Consider the following 23,259-nt stretch of genomic DNA (forward strand, 5'->3'; position numbering starts at 1 on the left):
ACCAACTGAACCAGCCAAGCTCCCCCTGAAAGTGTCTTATGTAGAACTTGATTTTCTCATGAACTCTTCATTGTACTTTGCATGATTATAAATATGAGGACATGATGAGGAGGAGATAATGTTCTTTGGGGAAGGGGTTCATTTTACTAAGAGATTTCAAATGCCTTTTTTACATATAAAATGCAGAAGTCCCAGGAGTAAGACTGGGAGGTGTATTTGTAACTCCACATGAAGAGGAATGTGCTTTGTGTTCGCCAGCCTCCATCTCTGAAGTTTTTTATATATTCACTCCCTTGTGTGGGTCAGACCTAGTGTGTGGCCCTAGAAACCCAGAGACACCTGAGACATTGTGTGCTAGGCTGTAAGCACCTTGTGATCCAGAATTTTGCTGGTTTATTCAGTGCATCCCCATGTGACACAAAATAGGCACTCAAAGGGTAACGTTTTTTAAAATAGGTTAGTTGAAACTTCCATTCCAAGTCTGCCTGTAGTGATCAGCAGAGCACATAGTCTTTGCCTGTAAGCAGGGCTTGGCTTCTTGGAGATGTGATGTAATCAGATAATTACAAGACAAAAGTGCTGTAATAGAGTAGGAGCCAAGTGCTCCAGGAGTCCAGGGAAAGAGTGCCAACTCTTGCCCAGGTCATTTGGGTCTCCCAGAGCCCCTAGCGTTTGAAATGAGGACTGACGGTTAGGTGTTGCCAGAAGAAAAGGGACATTTAGGCAGAGCATTGCCAGGTTGAGGGTGTCAGGCATGTGTCACTGACTGGAGGCCAACCATGCTGGCCCTGGATGCCGGCTCGGGATCAGCCATGAGGCCCCCGGGGGCTGCTTCTCTGAGCTCCTCTCCTGCTCTCCCAGGTGACTCCACCCCCCTGCTTCCACTCTGCCAGATCCCCTTCAGGTTCACACTGGAACGCCACCCCCGCACAAGGCTGTCCTTCATACCAGTGTCAAAGGGCAGCCTCCCTACCCACACTTGTGCCCGTAGTGTTCGTGGTCTTCCTGCAGAGTGGACCTTTATCTATTTGTCTGTCAGAACGTAGACTCCAGGGGCGCCTGGGTGGCTCAGTCGTTAAGCGACTTCCGCTCAGGTCATGATCCCAGTGTTCTGGGATCGAGCCCCACATCAGACTCCCTGCTCGGCGGGAAGCCTGCTTTTCCCTCCCCCGCTCCCCCTGCTTGTGTTCCCTCTCTCACTGTGTCTCTCTCTGTCAAATAAATAAATAAAATCTTAAAAAAAAAAAAAGACTCCAGGGAGTAGACCCTCATTTGTTCACTGATCCTTCGTTGGGAATAGAGCCTGGTCGAAGTGGCAGGCTCTCTCTCTCAGGAGGTGTTTGTTGAAGGGAGCGAGGGAGGGAAAGGGAGGGTGTTTCAGCGCAGATATGTCTCACTTACCAGTCTCCGTGGGAGCAGAATCTCACCCAGAGCAGTGATGGTGGGATGAGATGGTCTCAGTCACTGTCATTAGTGGGTCTCTGTACATCATTGTCCTGGCCCCCTTTGGGGAAGTGAGTGGCAAATATGTACAAATGAGGGCCCAGGGGCTGGGTGATAGAAAAACCAAGTAAGTGATACTTGGTTCTGGTGTGGAACACTCACATTGAGCCTGTTTGCACATCTAATGGAAATCTAAAAACACACTTCCTCCGGGGCCCCACCAGACATGCAGCTGGCCAAAGGTAGCAGGAAAAGCTACTTCCTCGTGTGTGTCCAGTCTAAGATTGCTTGATTAGCAGGTTCCTATCATTATCATTAAGAAATGGTATCCTCAGGTTTAATCCTAGCCCATCCTGCCTCTTGCTGGGTCATTCCCAGCTCTCCAGGAAGCACAGGGAAGCAGGCATCCTGCACAGCTGCAGCTGGTTGTCCGCGCCCTCCAAACCCTGACGCTGGGCTCTCCGCGGCCTTGCTGCTCTTTCATATGCTCTCACACAAGATGCCCATTGTAACCTCAGGGCTTGTCTCATAGCCTCGTGCCCTTGGGTTTTCCAGTAAACAATGACCTGTTCTTGCTAGCAAACACCATGCTGGCAAGCAGTGAGAACAGAGTGGAAAGAGCAAGTGGATTTGGAATGAAGCAGAGTCCATAGATTCGTGGCCTTAAACAAGTTAATTTGCCTCTCTGAGCCTTCCTTTTCTCATTTACTTTTTTAAAAAAGAATGGAGGGGTGCCTGGGTGACTCAGTCGTTAAATGTCCGCTCAGGTCATGATCTCAGGGTCGTGAGAGTGAGCCTGCTTTGGATTCTCTCTCTCCCTCTGCCCCTCCCCCGTCAAAAAAATAAATTTTAAAAAAGAATGGAAATAATGGTCCAGTACTTCCTTGTCAAGTTGATGTAAAGATGAAATGAGGTTTTGGGGGGCACCTGGGTGGCTCAGTTGTTAAGCGTCTGCCTTCAGCTCGGGTCATGATCCCAGTGTACTGGGATCAAGCCCCGCATCAGGCTCCCTGCTCAGCGGGAAGCCTGCTTCTCCCTCTCCCACTCCCCCTGCTTATGTTCTCTCTCTCGCTGTGTCTCTGTCAAATAAATAAATAAAATCTTTAAAAAAGAAATGAGCTTTGTGTGTGAATCACCACGTAGTGGAAGATGTATAGGTTTGGAACCTTGAACCAGTGCTGTGGGTGGGGTAGCAGGAGGAATATGTGAGTTCAAGACGCATGTTAAAGATGCTCCCCTTCCTGGGGCACCTGGGTGGCTCAGTTGGTTTAGCATCTGCCTTTGGCTTGGGTCATGATCCCGGGGTCCGGTGATCGAGCCCCACATCGGGCTCCTGGCTCGGCAGGGAGTCTCCTTCTCCCTCTCCCTCTGCCTCTCCCACTGCTCATGTTCTCTCTCTGTATCTCTGTGTCTCAAATGAATAAATAAAATCTTAAAAAAAAAAAAAAGATGCTCCCCTTCCTGGGGTGCCTGGGTGGCACCATTGGTTAAGCGTCTGACTCTTTTTTTCGCCTAAGGTCATGATCTCAGGGTCATGAGATCAAGCCCCATGTTGGCCTGGCTCAGGGCTCAGCACAGAGTTTGCTTAGGATTCTCTCTCTCTCCCTCTCTCTCTGCCCCCCCCCCAAAGTGCACAGTCTCTCTTCTTTCTATCTATCAAATCTTTTTTTTTAAGATTTTATTTATTTATTTGAGAGAGAATATGAGGGGGGGAGGGTTGGAGGGCAAAGCAGACTCCCCACTGAGCAGGGAGCCCGATGCAGGACTCGATTCTGGGTCTCCAGGATCATGACCCAAGCCGAAGGCAGTTGGTTAACCAACTGAGCCACCCGGTGCTCCTAAATCTTTTTTAAAAAGAGAAAAAATAAAATTTTGGGGAGGTGGGTGGGGGTGGGGCAAATGGGTGATGGCCATTAAGAAGGGCCCTTGTTATGATGAGCACTGGGTGTTGTATGTAAGTGATGAATCACTAAATTCTCCTGAAACCAATACTACACTATATGTTAAACTAACTTGAATTTAAATAAAAACTTGGGATAAAATATTTTTTTTAATGGTGCTCCCGTACATATAGACAACATTTCAGTGGGCAACTCATCTAAAGAGCCAAAACTGAAAATCTTACCTGCTTTTCAAAATAAAGTCCCTTTCTGAAGCCATATTGGCAAAGTGGTTCTCTTATTCTAACAAGAAAAGATAGGCCCGTTGCCATTTTCCCCAGTCACAGGGCGGCCTTACCCCTGCCAGGCTCAGTGTTGGCACAGCTTGGTTCAGGAAGTAGGTCATAGCCTTATTGGTGGAGGGCTATGAAGGAAGTCTGGCCAAGAATCAAATCCAGACTCTAGGGCTTGTTCGCCTAGAAGTTATTTACTTGGCCCGAGTTTCAGTGAGGAGATTGCTATAAGGTCCTACAATCTAGTCTCCACCATCAGGAGCCATTTCCTGCCTGTGCAAACAGCATGATCTTTTGAAAATGTAAATCAGAGCATTGCGTTTCTCACCCACACCCTGGCTTTCCACTCTCCTTCCAGCCTCAGTGCCTGCCTGCAGCAGGAAGCAGTAGGAAGCAGGATTCACTGGCCACTCCAAGCCCTGCCCCTTGAGCTCCAGCCGAACCAACTTCTTCTGTGCTCCTCCATTGAGACAGGTCTTCTCCTGCTTCAAAGCCTTCACACACTACCTTCTCTCTGCCTGGAACACCCTTCCCCCCATACCTGGATAATTTTGCACACCCTTCAGGGCTCTGCTTCCGCGTCACAGTCTCAAAAAGGCTTTCTTGGTCTCCAAGCTAATATAACTGCTATTTTGCCCTTACGGCACCTAGGGCTGTTCCTCTGAAATGTTCTGTCGCTGTTGTAGCTCTGTGTCCTGTTTGTTTCATATTTCTCTTCTTCACTAAAACGTACACTTCAAGGACATATTGCAGGGAGAGGGGCGCCTGCGTGGCTCAGTCAGTTGAGCGTCTGCCTCTTGGTTTTGGCTCAGGTCCTGATCTCAGGGTCATGGGATTAAGCCCTGCATCGGGCCCTACACCCAGCGCAGATTCTGCTTGTCCCTATGCCTCTGCTCCTCCCCCCCCCACTCGCATGATCTATCCCTCCCTCCCTTCCTCGCTCTCTCAAATAAATAAAATCTTTAAAAAAAAAAAAGGTAGTGGGGCGCATGGCTAGCTCAGTTGGTAAAGCACGTGACTCTTGATCTCAGGGTCATGAGTTCAAGCCCCACACTGGGCATAGAGCTTACTTTAAAGAAAAAAAAAGAAAAAGAAGGTAGAAACTGGGTCTAACTTGCTTATTGCTTTCCCCAGCATCTCATACAGCATATGACAAGCGATAGGACAATATCAAGAGTGAATAAGGGCATCTGGGTGGCTCAGTCAGTTGAGTGTCCAACTCTATTGACTCAGGTCATGATCTCAGGGTTGTGAGATCAAGTCCCATGTAATGCTCCATGCTGAGTGCGGAGTCTGCTTGGGATTCTTTCTCTCCCTCTCCACCTCCCCCACTCATGTATGGGTGTGCTTGCTCGCTCGCTCTTAAATAAATAAGGAAGCTAGTCTAAAATTAAACTTATGTTCACACCTCTGCTTCCCACCCTCACTCAGATCTGCTTCTCCTGCATCACTTGATCCAAGTTCATGTTTCCACCAGCCCAGCGGTGTCAGAACCCCAGAATCACGGCAGGCTCTTCTCACCCGCATGTCTTCCATAGACTCTTCCAGTTGTTGCTCAGCCATCTTTACACTTCTGGTCTAGCTTCTTCCATTCATCAAAGCTTTTGGAAAAACAGGCCCCCAGACAGATTGCTGCCCTAAGTCCCTTCCGTGACTTTCCAGTATCTAGAGCGGTAGATACACAGCATTGTGATTGCTCACTGCCTCAGAAGAATTGTGTAGAACAGAACACCCCCCAGTTTATGTTTGTTTGTTTATAAAGTATGTGTGCTACTGTTGTAACATACTTTGTAAAACATGCTTAGATATAGAAAGTTTTTAAGAGGGTGGGGTGAAATTATACTTCAAAATAATTTTATTTAATGATGTGAAATCCTTTTGTGCCCATTAAAATATTAACATTATCATTTCATTGTTGAAATGTTTGAGGATCTGGTTCTGCATTTTAGATATTTGGCTCTGATGGCCGTTGGAGCTGGGGAAGGCACCACCCAGAGAGATCTCAATCCTGATGGGAGGAATACTGTATTGGTTGCCTGGGTGTTCTCATCACTTGTGATACTTGCTTTATTCAGTCTCATGAAGATGCCAACTCCTCAAAGAACTCTTGTCTGACTTAGCTCCTCCCCCTCTTTGCTGTCTGTCTTATGTGTGCACAAGCCCACATGTGTGTGCACTATTATACTTAACTCCGCTGTGTTCCATGTGGGTTGCTCACTTAATCTGACTTCCTCAGGAGACTGTGTGCACCCTTACCCTGGGAAAAACAGAAGTTCTTGGATTTCCTTAGTTAAAGGAAGGAAAAGCCCCGATTCTGCTGAGTTTTAAGTTTGCCCAGTTTTATTAATTCTCAAGGGTTCCAGCATCGGTCTCATGGTCTTTTTTCCTGTCTTAAAATCAGTCTCTTGCTGGACTAAGTTGGTGTCCATGTGTCATTTGGACCTGGAGGCGGGGAAGAAACGGTGACCTTGACAACTGAGAGACATGCATGGTCTGAACGCACATGGCCCTGTGGCTCCTGGAGTTTGCTAAGCATTTGTGAAGTGTCAGGTACCTGGGCCTCATCTTTTGATTTAAGGGGTTTGGGGACTTACAGCCCCACCATTTTTGGAGTGCCTGAGATGGCAAAGCAGAGCACTTGAGTTTCAGAGATTCTGTTTGAATTGGCCACAGCCTCATGCCCCATATCTAGGTCAGCAACTTCTCTACCCTGAAGAGTGGATCTAGAAGTTTCATTGGAGGAACCATTTAAAAATAAGTGAGCGGTTTCTGCTATGTTCCACTGCCTAGACAAGGCTGGAAATCCAGCAGGTAAGATGCAGGGTGCACAGAGAGCCAAGCAACTTCGTAGTAGGCCTGGAGGGGTGGTGAGCAAGGAGGACAAAGCCTGGTGACTTGGGGGACTCTTGGTCTCATCTTTTCTTGGGCTCTTTGCCAGCAGCAGGAAGCTCAGCTGTGCATAGACCAGGTGATGGGGCACGTGTTCGCTGGTCTTTGAGGAAGCTGTTTAATGAAGAACTCTCAGCTCTGTGACAGGGTCATCTGAAGCCAAGTTTAATCTCTGCCTTGCCCATAAGACAGTATTTAAGCAGCAGAAAGTGGGTGAAGGGAAGCTATGGAGTGTTGTCTTTATATTGCAAAGCTGAGACCTCAGTGAATAGTCCGAACACCTTGATGCATCTTGAGGACTAAAGGGGCAGCATAAAAGTTAACCAGAAATCTCTCTTTTGCCATGAAGAACCCAGACCCACAGCAGTCCTTAATGACTGCATCCCTGGGCTGATTAGATCTGATGGCTGGGATATGCTTGTGCTGGGTGTTTTGAAGTTGCATGCAGAGTGTACTCTGCCTTCTAAAATGGTCCTTAGGACCTTCTCATTAACCTCACTTTGAAGAATGCAATTATCTTTGTGTTAGAAATGTATCAGGAACATTTCTTCTGCCTAGTGTTGTTTAAGCATTTGTTGAGTCTAAGAACAAAGCCTAGCTGTGCTTGAGAGAAATTCACACTGTTTACAAGAGAAGGGTACATTTTAAAGAAACAACAGAAAGCTCCAAATGTTAAATTTACCCAGATTGCTATTCTCCTGCGTTATTTTAATTGTGGGTTTCAATGTCCAGCTAGTTAGTCTCTTCAAAAGACATTTCCGTTTTATTCTCTGGGACTCCTGGGCCCTTCATTGAGAAACACCATGGCTGAAAATCTACCCCTGGATTTGCCAGAGAACTGCTGTGATTTTGGAAGTGAGTGGTGGCGTCCTCTGACCTCTTGCTCACAACTGACTCCATTTGGCCAGGCCATCTTGCTGTTACAGACCGTGTCTCACTTAGAAAATGTGTTCTTTCTTATGAAGAAGGTCCCATGAATTAATAACTGCATCACCAGGAATGCTAAAAAAGCGGTGTAAATGCTGTGCATTGTTGTCGAGCTGTTCTTCCTGGTGGGTGGCTAGGTTAGTATTGTTTGAAAGGTTAGGATCCAGATATCAGCTCATCTATTCTCCAGCTGTTGTTTATCCTCCCTTTTCCCAGAATAGTCAGGCACAAAGTCTTTTAAAAACAGGTTTGCGGCTGCTTTACATTTTGGTGTGTAATCGTTAAGTCACTACTAATTTAGCCTCTTCACCGGCAGGGACTGTAGGTAGGGGACCAAAGAACATCGCATCCCTTGGAAGCAGTGGTGTGTAATATCGAATTTCTAATTGGCTCATCTCTACCCCTACCCACCTCATTCCACTGATTGAAGCCTGTTTACAACGTCCACCAAAGGGTTGTTCAGGTTCTCAGCTCCCCAAGCAGTCCGCTTCATTTCTCTTTTTAAATATTACTTATTTTTTAATTAGGTAGTACATTTATATAGTATAAGATTCAGAAGGTGTGAAAAAAGCCTGCAGTAAGAAGTCTCACCTCTGCCTTCCAGCCACTCGGACAATCAGCACTACCAATTTCTTAGGTAACCTTTCAGGTTGACTTTATAGGTCACTGTATTCTCCCCACCCCCACCCCCACCACCTTTGTTCTGTAGAAATGGTAGCGTCTATACTGTACATACTGTTCTGTGCCTTGTTGAGTCATCTCAGCAGAATATGTTAGAGAAAGTTCAATAATAAGTGGCAAGTACACCAATGGGAGTGTTTCTAGAATTGACATCAGGATATAATCTAGTACGTCTCCTGGTGACCCCTAACCTGGCCACTCCCAAATGCTAAACATTGACACCCAAGCTCACTGCCAGACATCACCAGTGGTGTCCCACAGATGGACAAACCAGACCTTTTTTTTTTTTTTTAAGATTTTATCTATTTATTGGAGAGAGAGAGAAAGTACAAGCAGCGGGAGTGACAGGCAGAGGGAGAAGCAGGCTCCCCCTGAGCAAGGAGCCCGATGCGGGTCTTGATCCAAGGACCCTAGGATCATGACCTGAGCCGAAGGCAGACGCTTAACTGACTGAGCCACCAGGCGTCCCAAGCCAGACCTTTTCCACTGTTGCCAAGCTCCATCTGTGTCTTGGGTTGCACGAACCAGAAACCAAGAAATCATCCTTGACACCCTCTTAAGTTTCTCTCTAATCAGTGAACTTTCCTTCCTGCCCTCACCTACCTCCCTGGTCTGGGCCTTCTCAGTCTCTGTACTGGGTGACTTTACCAGTTTCCTCACTGCCTTTGGCATGTCCATTCTTTCCTCCCTCCAGGCTGTTGTCCACACACAGTGATCTTTTAAACCACATACCTAATCATGGTGTTTCCATGCTTAACACCTCTGGAGGCCTTCCTGGCACTCTTAAGACAAAAGCCACACTGATAGTCGTGTCCACATGGCCTGATTCCTGCAGGCTTCACCAGACCTGTTTTCACTCTCTGTAGTCCAGCACAGGAACCAGACTTGCCCAGCTTCATCTGCCAGAGTATTCTCTTTCTTTCCCTCTGTCTGGAATGCTATTCTCCTTTCACTATCTTTGACTCATCTTTCAGAACTCAGACTCCACCTCTCAAGCCTTCACTGTTCCCCTCCCGAGACTAGATCAGGTTCCCAGTTAAAGCTGACAACACCCAACTTTTCCTTCATTGTACTTATTAAGGTTGTAATTTCCACTTATGGAAATTTAACTGGGTTAACGTTTCTTTAAGTTCTTGTTACAGGTGTGAAATAGTTCCTGACACATACAAATTTTGTAAAGTAGGAAAGCTTCTAGAATAAAAAGTAGTAATTTTTTTTAAATTCATGTTTATAGGGGCACCTGGGTGGCACAGTTGGTTGAGCGTCCGACCCTTGGTTTCAGCTCAAGTCCTGATCTCAGGGTCATGAGATCAAGCCCCATGTCAGGCTTCGCACGGAGTCTGCTTGAGTTTCTCTCCTTCTCCCCCTGCTCCTCCTGCTCATGCACTCTCTCTCTCTCTCTCTCAAATATATAAGTAAATAAATCTTTTTTAAAAATTATGTTTATAAATGGGGTTAAGCTGTGGAGGTTGATATCTGTGTTTATGAGTAAGGGATGACTTAGGGGGTTGTCTCTCATAAGGACCCCTAGTAATCCTAATCTAGACCATTCTTCAGTTCAACAGATGTAATCTATGCCTGACCAACAATGGAACACTGAGCACGGGGATTACAGAAATAAATGAGATCCAAACAGACCCTGCCCTCAAGCAGCTTACAGTATTTCATTTTTAAAAACCCAAGATCAGGGGCGCCTGGGTAGCTCACTTGGTTAAGCGTCTGCCTTTGGCTTGGATCTCAGGATCCTAGGATCAAGCCCCACATCGGGCTTTCTGCTCAACAGGGAGTTTGCTTCTCCCTCTCACTCTTCCTCTGTGCGCATTCTCTCTCTCTCTCAAATGGACAAATAAAATCTTTAAAAAAGAAAAACTCAAGATCACATAAGTCTGTCTTCTGTGTTTTGTGGGTTTTTTTCAGGTAGCTCCTGGCATTTTAGAAGGCCTTTTACCAATTGGGTGATGAGGGCAACACTTTTTTTTCCTCTCTAAGGAGAAGAAAGTTTCTCCATGGTTTCTTCTCATGATTCTTATCTTTTCTCTTGAGAGATGTCTTTAGAAATATCCCTGCTAGGGGTGCCTGGGTGGCTCAGTCGTTAAGCGACTGCCTTCGGCTCAGGTCATGATCCTGGAGTCTCTGGATCGAGTCCCACGTCGGGCTCCCTGCTCAGCGGGGAGTCTGCTTCTCCCTCTGACCCTCCCCCCCTCACGTGCTCTCTCTCTCGTTCTCTCTTTCTCAAATAAATAAATAAAATCTTAAAAAAAAAAATATCCCTGCTAAAAGGGAGAGCCATCATCAGAAAAAAACTCAAGCCACATGAAGCTTGTTTTGCATTTCCTGTTGTTGAACAGAAACTTGTATGGTGTCTCCTCACCAGGAGCTGTCTTTGTGTCTCTCCTCTATCCCCAGGAAACCTGTAGGAAGTGTCAGGGACTCTGGAAAGAGCACAATGGCCTCACTTGTGAAGAGCTGGCTGAGAAAGATGACATCAAGTACCGAACCTCCATGTGAGTAACCTCCTTCAGGGGCTTGTGACTGGTTCTTAGCTCCCCTGTTAGCCTGCCCTTTGGCCAGGGAGGGCAGTGAGTGTTGTGGGAAGGACAAGCTCTCGGGCCACCCTGGTCTAGAGTAACCTCCAGAAGTGACCCTAACCCCGTCTGTTTGCTGGTCTCTTCAGCCTCATGGAGCTGGTCCTGGAATCTGGTGTAATACAGTCAGTGCCGGTGCATGCGAATTCAGTAAATACTAGTTCTCTTCTCCTCATGATCTGAACGAATAAGCAAATCACACATATTAACTAGATTAGATTGCACGAATGTTGCTTATATCCATGCTTCCTATAGGATACTGGTGGCTGAGACATTAAGCAGCATTATAGTCTCCAGAATGCAGAATAATGCAGTCAATAATAATAAGCACCATTACTGTTTAGCACTCCCTGTGTGGCTGAGCACTGTACAAATATTTACTCATTAAATACATTGGCTTAAATAATACAGAAGCCCATTTCTTTTTCCTATAATAGCCCAGCCTTGCCAGGCAGATCTTTCCCATGAAGTCATTCAGAGACCAGGTTCCTTTATCACATTGCTTCACCATTCCCTGAAGTGGTGTTCTCATCTACATGATGGTGACTGGGTTGTAGCCACATTTACACTCCAGCCCATAGAAAAGGAGAAAGAGAAAAGCTGCCTGCCTGGCAGCTTTTAAGCTGTAAGGGTGTGTGTGTGTGGGGGTGTGTGTGTAAGTTGTAAGGGGTGTGTGTGTGTTGTCTTCTACCCTATTGGTCTAGACTGAGTGTGGCCACAACCTAGCTTCAAGGCAGACACCATGTGTAATCTCTAGCCGCGTGATTTTATGTCCAGCTTAAATTCAAAGGGTGAGGGGGCACCCGGGTGGCTCAGTCGTTAAGTGTCTGCCTTTGGCTCAGGTCATGATCCCAGGGTCCTGGGATCGAGCCCCACATCAGGCTCCCTGCTCAGCGGGAAGCCTGCTTCTCCCTCTCCCACTCCCCCTGCTTGTGTTCCCTCTTTCACTGTGTTTCTCTCTGTCAAGTAAATAAATAAAATCTTAAAAAAAAAAAAAAAATTCAAAGGGTGAGGAGTAGGTTTCATTACTTAAGAGAATGAAGCGGGAAATGACTATTAGGGGCAGTTAACAGTCTTCCAGTGTCCACCACAAGTAGGTAATATTATCCTCGTTTTACAAAACGATACAACAGGCACAGAGCCCAAGAAACTTGCACGTGATCCTGCAGGTAGTAAGTGGCATAGCAGGATTTTAAATCTAAGCAAATGGTTTCCTAACTGTTCTGTACCACAAATTTGGTAGGCAGACGACCCCCAAAGATGTCCCTGCCCTAATCTCTGGAACCTGTGAGCCTGTTACCCTGTTATGGCCAAAGGGACTTTCCAGATGTGATTAAGGTTATGGACGTTGAGGTGGGGAGATGATCCTGGATTATCCAGGTAAACCCAGTCTAATCACATGACTCCTTAAAAACAGCCTTTCTCTGGTCAGATAGAGGTGTAGTGATGGACAGACCCTGATGCTGGCTTTGGAGATGAAGGAAGAAGGCCTTGAGCCAAGGAATGTGGCCATTTCTAGAAACGGAGCAACCTTCAGTTGGCAGCCAGGAAGAAAACAGGGATCTCAGTCCCACAGCCTCAGAGAATTCTGCTGACAGCCCACAGGAGTAGCAAATAGATTCTCTCCCAGAGTAGGTGACATAGCCCAGTGACACCTTGATTTTTGTCTGAGGAGACCTGTGCTGGACTTCTGACCTACAGAACTGTAAAAGAATGCATTTGTATTAGATTAAGCTAATAAAATTGTGGTCTGTTACAGCAGCAGTAGAAAACTAACACAAATTGGGGGGCCAGAAGTGGGATGCTGCTGTATATACCTAGAAATATGGAAGTATGTTTGGAATTGGGCAATGGGTAGAGGCTGAAGCAATTTTGAAAAGCGTGGTAGAAAAAAGCCTAGACTGCCTTGAACTAGTAGAAATAGGGATTTTAGAAACCTCCCCCTTGAGGACTCAGAAGCAAGTGAGGAGCATTATGGGCAAAGCCAAAATTGCCTTGGAGAATACCTGAATCCCCACAAACAGACTGCTCGTGGAGCTGTGGCTGTAAAGGTCTGCTGATGAGGACTCAGAAGTAAACGCGGAGCGTGTTCTCGTTTCTGTGGCAGGAAGCTTAGCTGGTTCGTCTGCAGTTGTGCAGAAAGCAAAAGGTGTAGATGATGGGTCTGGACATGTAGCTGAGGAAACTTCTGGACTGGGCGCCTAGGTGGCTCAGTTGGTTAAGCGACTGCCTTCGGCTTAGGTCGTGGTCCTGGAGTCCCGGGATCGAGTCCCGCGTCGGGCTCCCTGCTCGGCAAGGAGTCTGCTTCTCCCTCTGACCCTCTCACCCTCTTCCCTCTCGTGCTGTCTATCTCATTCTCTCTCAAATAAATAAATAAAATCTTTAAAAAAAAAAAAGGAAACTTCTGGACTGAGTGGTTGTGAGAGGAAAGTGTGAGCGGAAGGAGAGATTGAGAGGCAGGAACAGGATTTGGTTGTTTCTGAAACTCCCATCCTGCCCAGGTGACAAAAGACCCCAAAATTAAGACTTTAGCTGTCAGGAAAAGCATGCTCCTAGAGAGAAGATCAGGATGTGTTCCAAATATCAAAGTCTTCAGTCAAGTAAAGGCTCTCAGGAGGTCAAGGGGGAACCCTTCAGATCCCTTCAGTCAGACCGAGAGAGCCTCTAGGAAGCTCAGGCATCACCCCTCAGCCATCTCAGCAGAAACCCGAAGTAGAGATGGGCTTGTCTAGGAATGAGCTGTGGATGAGAATGCTCATATCAGCAGAAACACTGTCACCTTGGACTGAAAGACGCGGGGTATGGAAGGAACAAGTCCACCAGATGCTCAGAGTTCTAGAGTAAGGAAGTGCGTTGACTAAAAACTACTCTGCTGCAAACACACTACCTTTCTTGAGAAAAGGAAGGCTTACTCAGTAGTGCCATGATCACAGAGGGTTCTCAGATCTGAAATATAAGGGAGCTTGCCCAGCTGGATTTCTAAATTGATTATAAGTGATAACTCCTTTTTTTCCTTCCATTTTCTCCCTTTTTGGCGAGGAAGTTGTCCCAGAATGGGTTATATCCAGAGTCTTCACCTGTACTTGATTTAGATGGTGAGATTTGGGACTCCGAGCAACACCATGGTATTTGAGACCTTGGGGGTCCTGGGTTGAGGTGACTGTAGGGATGTAGGGTGGATATGAATCTGGAGGCCGGAGGGCAGACTGTGGTGGGCAGAAGGTCCTAATCCCCAGAACCTGTGAGTATCTTTACCTGACATGGCGAAGGGATCTTGTAGAGGTGATTAAGTTTATGGCAACAGTCGATGACATACGTAGTAATCACACATGCCACTCCAACTAGAAAAGTCTAGCTTTTCTAGAGTCTAGACTCTTAGCAGGAGAGGAGTTGGTTCCTTTCCGAAGCAGGACCTCCGTCCTCTGTCCTATCCGTTCCCGCCGGTGGCTCCATCCAGGGTCTCGGTCTGGGCCCTACTTAAACTTGGCGGCCTTTTGTACCGGCAGTAGATGGAACAGAGAGGCACATCCAAGTGTGATTATACGTTAATTCCAAAATCCAGAAAGGCTTCCTAAGTGTCGGACTTCTTTCTTTGTGGTAGGTGTTAGAAGACACGGTGACATGTGCTTAGCTTTGGAAGGCATAGCCTGATACACACACCTGACCTCCAGACCACCAGAGGGTCATAGAGATTACAGACCCCTGTATCTTCAAGGGATTTACCTCCCGTCTTCTGGCAAGGATATACCACCTTACTGTACCCTGGTACCCTGGAGTACCTGCTACTCTGTGCACCCAGGTTCTGTCTGCATGTCATTTGAATAATAGACCAGCGTATTGTCCTTTTGGATGATAGATGATCAAGTTCCTTGCCAACTGCTTCTGGTGCTCTCCGTGTATTGGACAGAGAAAGCATGTTCCAGATCAGAAGCTGCATACCAGTTGCCAGAGGTTAGGTTGATTTGCTCTTGTAAGAAATGACGTCTGGAACAGCAGTTGCAGGTGGGGTCAGCACTCGATTGGGCTTACAGTAATGCACATTCTCCATACAGAACATACAGTAATGTTCTCCAAGACCCCCTATCTGTACAGGCCAAAGAAGTAAAAGGAGATATGTTGAGAATCAGCACCCCTGCGCCTTTGAAGTATTTGATGGTGGCATCGATCTCAAAGATGTCCAGAGCAATCTGGTATTTTTGTAGAGAGGGAGTCCTCCAAGGCCTTCACTTCCTTTCCCCACCATATAGTCCTTCCTGGCTCTCTGCCAGTTGCCAAGTGTGAAAAATAAGAAACAGCAGGGTACACACGGGATTATAAGCTAATGCTGAGTCGTAAAATACAGCATCATAACTGGTATGAGATGAGGCAGGTATTCCAACAAAAGCTTGGACATGAATGTTCCTAGCAGCACTATTCACAACAGCCAAAGAAGGAAGCAACCCAGATGTCCTTCAAGTGATGAATGGTAAACAAAGTACAGTATCCTGCAGAGTGAGATATTATTCAACCGTAAAAAGAGAATGAAGGTCCATGCTACATCACAGACTGAACCTCGGAGACCTGCTCAGTGAGAGGGGCCAAACCCAGAAGGCCACAACTCGTGTGGTTCCATTTATATGAAAGGTTCTTAGGCATGTGGATATTTGCCTGTGTAAAGAGTAGACAAGTCCATTAGAGACAGAATGCAGATTAGGTGTTGCGGGGAAAGGGGGGCGTGGGAAGTGACCGCTTAATAGGTGTGGAGTTTTCTTTGAGGATGATGAAAATGTTCTAGAACTAGATAGCAGTGATGGTTGCATATCACTAGGATTATATTAAATGCCCCTGAATTGTACACTTTAAAATGGCTAAAATGTAAAAAAAATTTAAGATTTTATTTATTTATTTGACAGAGAGAGAGAGGGCACAAGCAGGGGGAGAGGGAGAAGCAGGCTTCCCACCGAGCAGGGAGCCCGATGCGGAACTTGATCTCAGGACCCTGGGATCATGACCTGAGCTGAAGGCAGACGCTTAACCGACTGAGCCACCCAGGCGTCCCTAAAATGGAAATTTTCTGTGCATTTTACCACAATAAAAAAAGATACATTCACAAAGGAAAGCCATCTAACATTTTGAATAGTATATGCCACAGAAAATGAAGATAGCTCCCAAACAGAAATTACCAACATACTTAAAAGTGGTGAGAACAGGAGGCACCTGTTCATTAAGCGTCTGCCTTCGGCTCGGGTCATGATCCCAGGGTCCTGAGATCGAGGCCCGCATCGGGCTCCCTGCTCAGCGGGAAGCCTGCTTCTCCCTCTCCCACTCCCGCTGCTTGTGTTCTCTCTCTTGCTGTGTCTCTCTCTGTCAAATAAATAAATAAGATCTTTAAAAAAAAAAAAGTGGTGAGAACAAATACTCTTGGAGCTGTAGGATCTAGGTTGGTTATGTAGGGGAAGGCAGTGAACCTTCCTGTTTGAACACAAGGTCAGGAGACACAGCTGCAGCCCAGGCTTCTCTTCCTGTCTTGCCCAGAAACACATCCTGTAGGGCTGTTTGTTTCCTGCCTAGTTTAGAATCTAGTTCCCAAATCACTCTTCTCCCAAAAGAATCAACTGATTTCTCATCCCATTTTGCACTTTCGCGTTACTGGATAGGTGGTCACCACAATCCATAAAAAAAGTCTTTTTTTGGTACAGAGTCATTCTGGCCCTTCCTAGTACTAGTCTTATGAGCGCAGAACTGAGGACTTGAGTGGATATTCATGCAGCGTTGAAGAGCTATATGAACTTTAGCGCAATGTTCAGTGGTGGGCACTCTGTATTCCTCCATTCATCTAGGGGTGCCTTTTCTCCCATCCCATATCCATTATTACTTTGGTGACTGACAGCTTGGTGGAACAGAGCAAGCAAATAAATGCACCCTCTTCCCAAGCCTTCAGGAAAGGACTCCATACCCTGGTCCTTTTTTTTTTTTTTTTTTTAAGTAGGCTCCACACTGGGCATGGAGCCCAATGCAGGGCTCAAACTCATGACCATGAAATCAAGACCTGAGCCAAGAGTAAGAGTTGGACACTTCACTGACTGAGCCACCCAAGCGCCCCAACCTTGGTTCTTTTCATCCACTTCTCTCCCACACTGTAGCCATTGCAGCTACCCAGGGAAAAAATCAGCCAGCGCCAGGCCCCCAGAGCATGACAGCTTAAAGCCACACATCAGTCTTGAAGGTGCTCTTACACAAGAAGTTTGTGTTGTACAAAACTGCAGTTGTGTCTTGGCCACAGGTTTTCATCTTGGAAATTTTTGCATCAGAACCTTGTAAGTCTTAACAGGGAGCATTGAGAAGTGTCTTCACAGTTGCTGAGTAACTGAAATCATGAACATGTGTGCTATATTATTAAGTTGACAATAACAAATTCACCTTATTTAAACTTTGTCTCCTTGACGATGTTTCCTATTCAGCAAAACTTAGAACTCATTTATTCTTCTGTAACTTGAACTGGGTTTAAATTCTTTTCAAGTCAGAGCCTTCCTGCCTTTTGGACCATTCAAAAATCAGACCTAAATGAATACCAGCCAATTTCCTAGTTCATTTTTCTATTTTTAAGCACATAATCTAGCTTCTAAGGAGCAAACTATGACAGTCTTCTAAATATCAGTAATTAAAAACACTTGCGTGACCCTAGACTCACCTGGCTCCCTTACTTAGCAGAAACCCTTGGAGCCGTGGGAGGAAGAAGGCTGTTTCTCAGTGTGAGGAGAGAGCCTGCAGGTCAGAACTCATCCCCAGACTGTTGAGTCTTTACAGGGAAGCACATCCCTGGCCACCACTCTGGGTTCCCACTTGGAAGAGAAATGCTCAGTACTGGGTTAAGTCCCAGTTTCAGGGCTTCTCCACCATTGGGGTCATTCCTGCTTTCCCTAGTCTCCATAGGCATGCTTTTTGACACCTTGAGGAACTCAACTTAGTAGAAGAAGACAGACACACAAACCGTTATAGTCCAGGGTAGCGAGGGTTATTTCAGAGTTAGGAACAGGGCACTACAGAAGAAACTAATGCAGCAGTGCCAGCTCTTGGTAAAGAGCCAAGTTGTGTCATTTTGGCTCTAGTCACCTGCCTCTCCATATCAGTTAAAGTGCTTCTGGAAACAAGTAGCTTTCCTACAAACTTCCCATTAGCCAGGGCCAACTTCTCCCCCTCAAGGGCATGCCGATACCCTCACTAAAAGGGAGTGTGGGAATGTGGGATTTTGACATGGAGGTGAGCACTGCCAACAGGAAGAAGTTATAAACTGACTGTTGGCTTGTCCCCAACTGTGTCTCCCCACCCCACCTTAAGTATTTAAAATCCAAGGTGTGGGGGGACACATGGGTGGCTTAGTTAAGCTTCCAACTCTTGATTTCAGCTTGGGTCATGATCTCAAGGTCGTTAGATCGAGCCCCATGTCGGGCTCCACACTGGACGTGGAGCCTGCTTGGGATTCTCTCTCTCTCTCTCCCCCAACCCCTCCCTCTCCCACCACCTCTTAAAAAAAAAAAAAATGGATAAAATCCAAAGTGTGTACGTAACTAAGGTTTAGGCTTACTGGCTCTTCGTTAGCCAGCTTTGTATATATAAAACATGTTATTAAGGAAGACCCTGAGTTTTTCCTCTCCTTTTTAAGCCTACAGGGACTCCTATAACAAACAGAATAATCATTTTCTAAATGGTAGGTGTCACGCACTGTGCTGGGGTGCTTTCTGTCTTATCTGTAATAATCCTCAAAACATGGTGAAGAAATTGGGTTTTCCTAATTTAAAAATGAGGTAACTGAGTCTCCAAGCAGTTGAGTACCTTATTGAGGGTCCTACAACTAATGAACTGAATGTAATTCTCGACTCCAAAGCATAGGTTCTTTTCACTCTCCAGATGTCACCAGAAGGGCTCGGCGGTCACTTGTGGGACGACATACTTAGTGCCCAGAGTACTTGTCTCTCCTCGCCCTCTTCCCTGCTGTCTCAGTTCATGTGCTCTTTTCTTAGTGAAGAAAAAATGACTGCAGCCCGCATTAGAAAATGCCACAAGTGTGGGACTGGCCTCATCAAATCCGAAGGCTGCAACCGGATGTCTTGCCGCTGTGGTGCCCAGATGTGCTACCTCTGTCGAGTATCTATCAGTGGATATGACCATTTCTGCCAGCATCCTCGCTCACCGGGAGCCCCTTGCCAGGAGTGTTCGAGATGCTCTCTCTGGACCGACCCCACCGTAAGTGAATGCATGGCTGCCTGTTGCTTTGTAGGGGAAAATACTCATAAGGTAACTTACTGAAAGGGATTTTACGTATACATAACACATTGTGACTTATGAAAATATAGGAAATTACATGGACCAATAACCACAGGAAAAGAATGAGAAAGTAATCAGAAAGCTACTCCTCAGAAAAGCAGCATGCCCAAAAAGTTTATGGGCAAATTATTTAGAATAAAATTTTTCTTTGCCATCTGAAATAAGTCCCAGAGCATAGACAAGGAAAGATAGTTTTACATATAAGTTTGTATAAAGCCAGCATAATGCTCATCCCAAAAGAAGACAGAGATAACCCCCAAAAAAGAAAAATACAGATCCTTCTAACTTAATACAGGTTTTAAATTCTCTAAATAAAATATCAGCAAATAGAAACTATGACCAAGTGATTGGGGCACCTGGGTGGCTCAGTTGGTTGAGTGTCTGACTCTTGATTTCAGCTCAGGTCATGATCTCAAGATCATGAGATTGAACCCTGAGTGGGGCTCCATGCTCAGCAGGGAGTCTACTTGGGATTCTCTCTTTCTCTCCCTCCGCCCCTCTCCCCCGTGCTCAATCTCTATCTCTCTCTAAAATAAATAAATAAAATCTAGGGGCTGGTGCCTGGGTGGCTCAGTCATTAAGCGTCTGCCTTCAGCTCAGGTCATGATCCCAGCATCCTGGGATTGAGCCCCGCTTCTGGCTCCCTGCTCAGCGGGGACACTGCTTCTCCTTCTCCAGCTCCCCCCTGCTTGTGTTCTCTCTCTCGCTGTCTCTCTCTGTCAAATAAATTTAAAAAGTCTTTTAATAAATAAGTAATAAAATAAAGTAAAATCTAAAAAAAAAAGAAAAGCCATAACAAGTGAGATTGTTCCAGAAATGCAGGGATGGTTCAATATTAAGAGTTTTATTAATGTAACTCACCATATGATAACTTTAAATGGTGAAAGACGTAATAAAATCAAATATCTATTCTTGATTTAAAGTTTAAAGAATAGTACTAGAAGGATGATTTTTTTTAAACCCATTTTTCAGAACAGTCCTTAGCATGTTTTTAATAGTGAAATACATAGAAGCATTACCAAAAAATCAAAGACTATCACTGTTTTGTTTTGGAACTGCTAGTCAGTTCAGTTAGCTAAGAGAATAGAACATAATTGCCAGTGTTAATTAGGTATCCACTGTGTTTCAGACACTGTTCTAAGCACTTTTATAAGTAATGAAGAAAGGGAAATCTATCATCTTCAGCGTGAGAAAAGACAGAGTAATCAACTGGAACAAGCTATTAGAAGCGGTAGAAAGATGTGTAGATACAAAATAAATATAAAGTCATTCACATTATATAGCAATATAAATAATAAAATATTCTAGAAATTAACTTTAACAAGAAATGTGAAAAAAAACTGTTGAAGGACATCAAGAGATGTGAACATATAGAGAAATAATGCTTTATTCTTAAGTTTTAATATAAACTGTATCAATTCTTAAAATAATTTTTAAGTTTGAAACTCTTCTGTAAGGATAGCAGTGCAGTATGTGCCAGGATTTGTTCTACCAAAAAGAATGAGCATAAGTGAAAACCCTGCTAACTTGGAGCAAACAGAAGGCCTGAGGAAGGACACCAAAGCCCCCTGGAGGCCTGATGACAGCTTTCCCCGAGGACAAGATGACCTGATCATGGAGAAGCCTCTTGTCCCTCAGAGGGAAGACTTGGTATTGCAGATACATCACTTCAATCTAAAATCTAGACATTTGCTGCAATTCCCTTTGAAATTCAATAGGGCTTTTTTTTTTCGTTGAAAAATTGCCTCTAATTTTGAAAATGAGACTAATTTTTACTAAGCTACACTAATCAAAACCATGTAGGCTAATAACTAGATCAGAGGGACAAAATGGATTGGAGATCAAAAACACATTAAATGAGAATTTAATGTCTGATAAAAATACCTTTTTTTTTTTTAAGTTTTTATTTAAGTAATCTCTACACCTAACGTGGGTCTGAAATTCATGACCCCAAGATCAAGAGTTCTGTGCTTTTCTGACAGAGCCAGCCAGGCACCTCTAAAGATACTTAAAATCACTTGGAGAAATGATAGATTCATCCGTTCTTTTATTCTTAACTATTCAGTGTTGCCAGGACTAGTCTAAGCAGAAAAGCGCTGTCATCGTGGAGTTTGCACTCTGAAACAGGTCCTTTGTCTGGTTAGTGTTAGGGAGGAGCAATGAGACGAGGCTGGCCCAGGGGAGGGAAGGAGGCTGCCTTCGGATGGAGTGACCTGGGCGGGCTCTTTGGGAGGCAGCATTTGCAGAGAGGCCTGCCTGAGGAGGAGGAGCAAGGCAGGCCAGGAAACCAAACAAACGCAGCCTGTTCAGGGACCAGAAAGAAGGCTGGTGTGACTTGCAGGTAGTGAGCTAGGAGAGGCAAGTGAGAGGGGTCAGGCCCAGCCAGGCTGTGGGTTGGTGGTAACGGTGGGCACTGTTGCAGGGCTTACGTAGAGGGGTGACTTAGCCTAATTTAAGATTTCAGGATCATACTGGCTACCATGTGGAGAGAGAAACCTTCAGTAGTTCTTTTGGGACCCTGGGCTAACCTTTTGGAAATATTTCAAGAAAGCGAAAGAAAATTACTTGTATCATTCCCTAGGAAGGGAAAACCCTTCTTAGTGTTACATCGATGCCAGACTAAAAATACTTAAATCCTGTTTGGCAAAGGACACCATAAACAAAGATAAAGGTAAATGAAAAACTGGGGGAAATTGTTGTTTATCTGTAAACAATATGTAAAGAGTAGTATGATTCATTAAGAAATGAATAAACATTCCTATATTAATGAGAATCAGTTTTGCTGTGAATTACAGAAAGCCCCAAAATAGCAGTGGATTAGACAAGATAGAATTTTATTTTTCCTCACATGGTAAGTACAGCATTGAACAGCCCAGGCTGTTCAGATGTGTGAGCATCTCACATTAGTTTAGTATGGAGCTATAAAAAGTGATGCTAGGGACACCTGGCTGGCTCAGTCAGTAGAACATGTAACTTGATCTCTGGGTTGTGAGTTCAAGCCCCACATAGAATTGGGGGTAGAGTTTACCTTAAAAATATTTTTAAGTGATGCCGTATATCTGTATTTTAAAACATGGTGGAAAAAAACGTGGAGGGGTGCCTGGGTGGCTCAGTCGGTTAAGCAGTCGACTCTTGATTTTGGCTCAGGTCATGATCTTGGCGTCCTGGGATCAAGCCCTGTGTCGGCTCCAAGCTCAGCCATGGAGTCTGCTTGTGGGTTCTCTCTCCTCTCTCTACCCCTCCCCCTGCACCTGCGTGCTCTCTCTCTCTCTCTCTCGCTCTCTCTCACTCTCAAATGCATGAAAAGATTTACACATAGGGGCACCTGGGTGGCTCAGTCGTTAAGCGTCTGCCTTCAGCTCAGGTCATGATCCTAGGGTCTTGGGATCGAGCCCTGCATCGGGCTCCCTGCTCAGTGGGAAGCCTGCTTCTCCTCCTCCCACTCCCCCTGCTTGTGCTCGCTCTCTCCCTCTTTCTGTCAAATAAAACCTTTAAAAAAATAAAGAAAAGGGCACCTGGGTGGCTCAGTCGTTAAGCGTTTGCCTTCGGCTCAGGGCATGATCCCCAGGGTCCTGGGATCGAGTCCCACATCGGGCTCCCTGTTCAGTGGGAGGCCTGCTTCTCCCTCTCCCACTCCCCCTGCTTGTGTTCCCTCTCTTGCTGTGTCTCTCTCTGTCAAATAAATAAATAAAATCTTAAAGAAAAGAAAAGATTTACACATAGAATACCGACAGCGTGTAGCTGGAGTCACCCAAGTTGCCACAGGGGCAAATAGTAACAAATAATTGGTGAGTGTAAATTGGGCCCGATCTGGGGCAGTAAGATATGGTGAGGACTGTGGCAAACTGGAGAGGGTGTAGGCCCTGTCCAAGGCTGCTAATCTGTTCCCAGAGATTGTCGCCAGGTGAAAGTGTACTCAGGGTTACCATGGCTTCAGATTCTCCAGAGAAGGTGGAAATCTGGACTTCAGTTTGGTATGTCCTGATTTTTAAAGATTGGCCATTAATCCAAGTATCTTTAAAACATGTTTCATGTGGGGCGCCTGGGTGGCTCAGTCGTTAAGTGTCTGCCTTCGGCTCAGGTCATGATCCCAGGATCCTGGGATCGAGCCCCACGTTGGGCTCCCTGCTCAGCCGGAGTCTGCTTCTCCCTCTCCCCCTCCCTCTGCTTGTGTTCCCTCTCTCGCTGTGTCTCTGTCAAATAAATAAAATCTTTAAAAAGATTTCCATGCCAGCACTTTATAAGCCAAAGCATAGG

The 23,259-nt window shown here is 45.6% G+C and overlaps 1 protein-coding gene across 3 annotated transcripts in view; it reads left to right on the forward strand.

Annotated features, from left to right (window-relative positions):
* The window catches only part of RNF216 (ring finger protein 216), a 149,544-nt gene that overhangs the window by 112,577 nt on the left and 13,708 nt on the right, over nucleotides 1–23,259 (forward strand). For all 3 annotated transcript variants that reach the window (XM_028088420.2, XM_028088422.2, XM_028088421.2), the window contains exons 14-15: nucleotides 10,520–10,617; nucleotides 18,699–18,921. In XM_028088420.2, coding sequence (XP_027944221.1) covers nucleotides 10,520–10,617; nucleotides 18,699–18,921 — 321 coding nt within the window. The remainder of the gene's footprint in view (nucleotides 1–10,519; nucleotides 10,618–18,698; nucleotides 18,922–23,259) is intronic.

This window comes from Eumetopias jubatus, unplaced genomic scaffold, assembly GCF_037043125.1.
Source record: "Eumetopias jubatus isolate StellerSeaLion01/CBP00866 unplaced genomic scaffold, mEumJub1_p1.0 scaffold_12, whole genome shotgun sequence".
Classification (NCBI taxonomy): domain Eukaryota; kingdom Metazoa; phylum Chordata; class Mammalia; order Carnivora; family Otariidae; genus Eumetopias; species Eumetopias jubatus.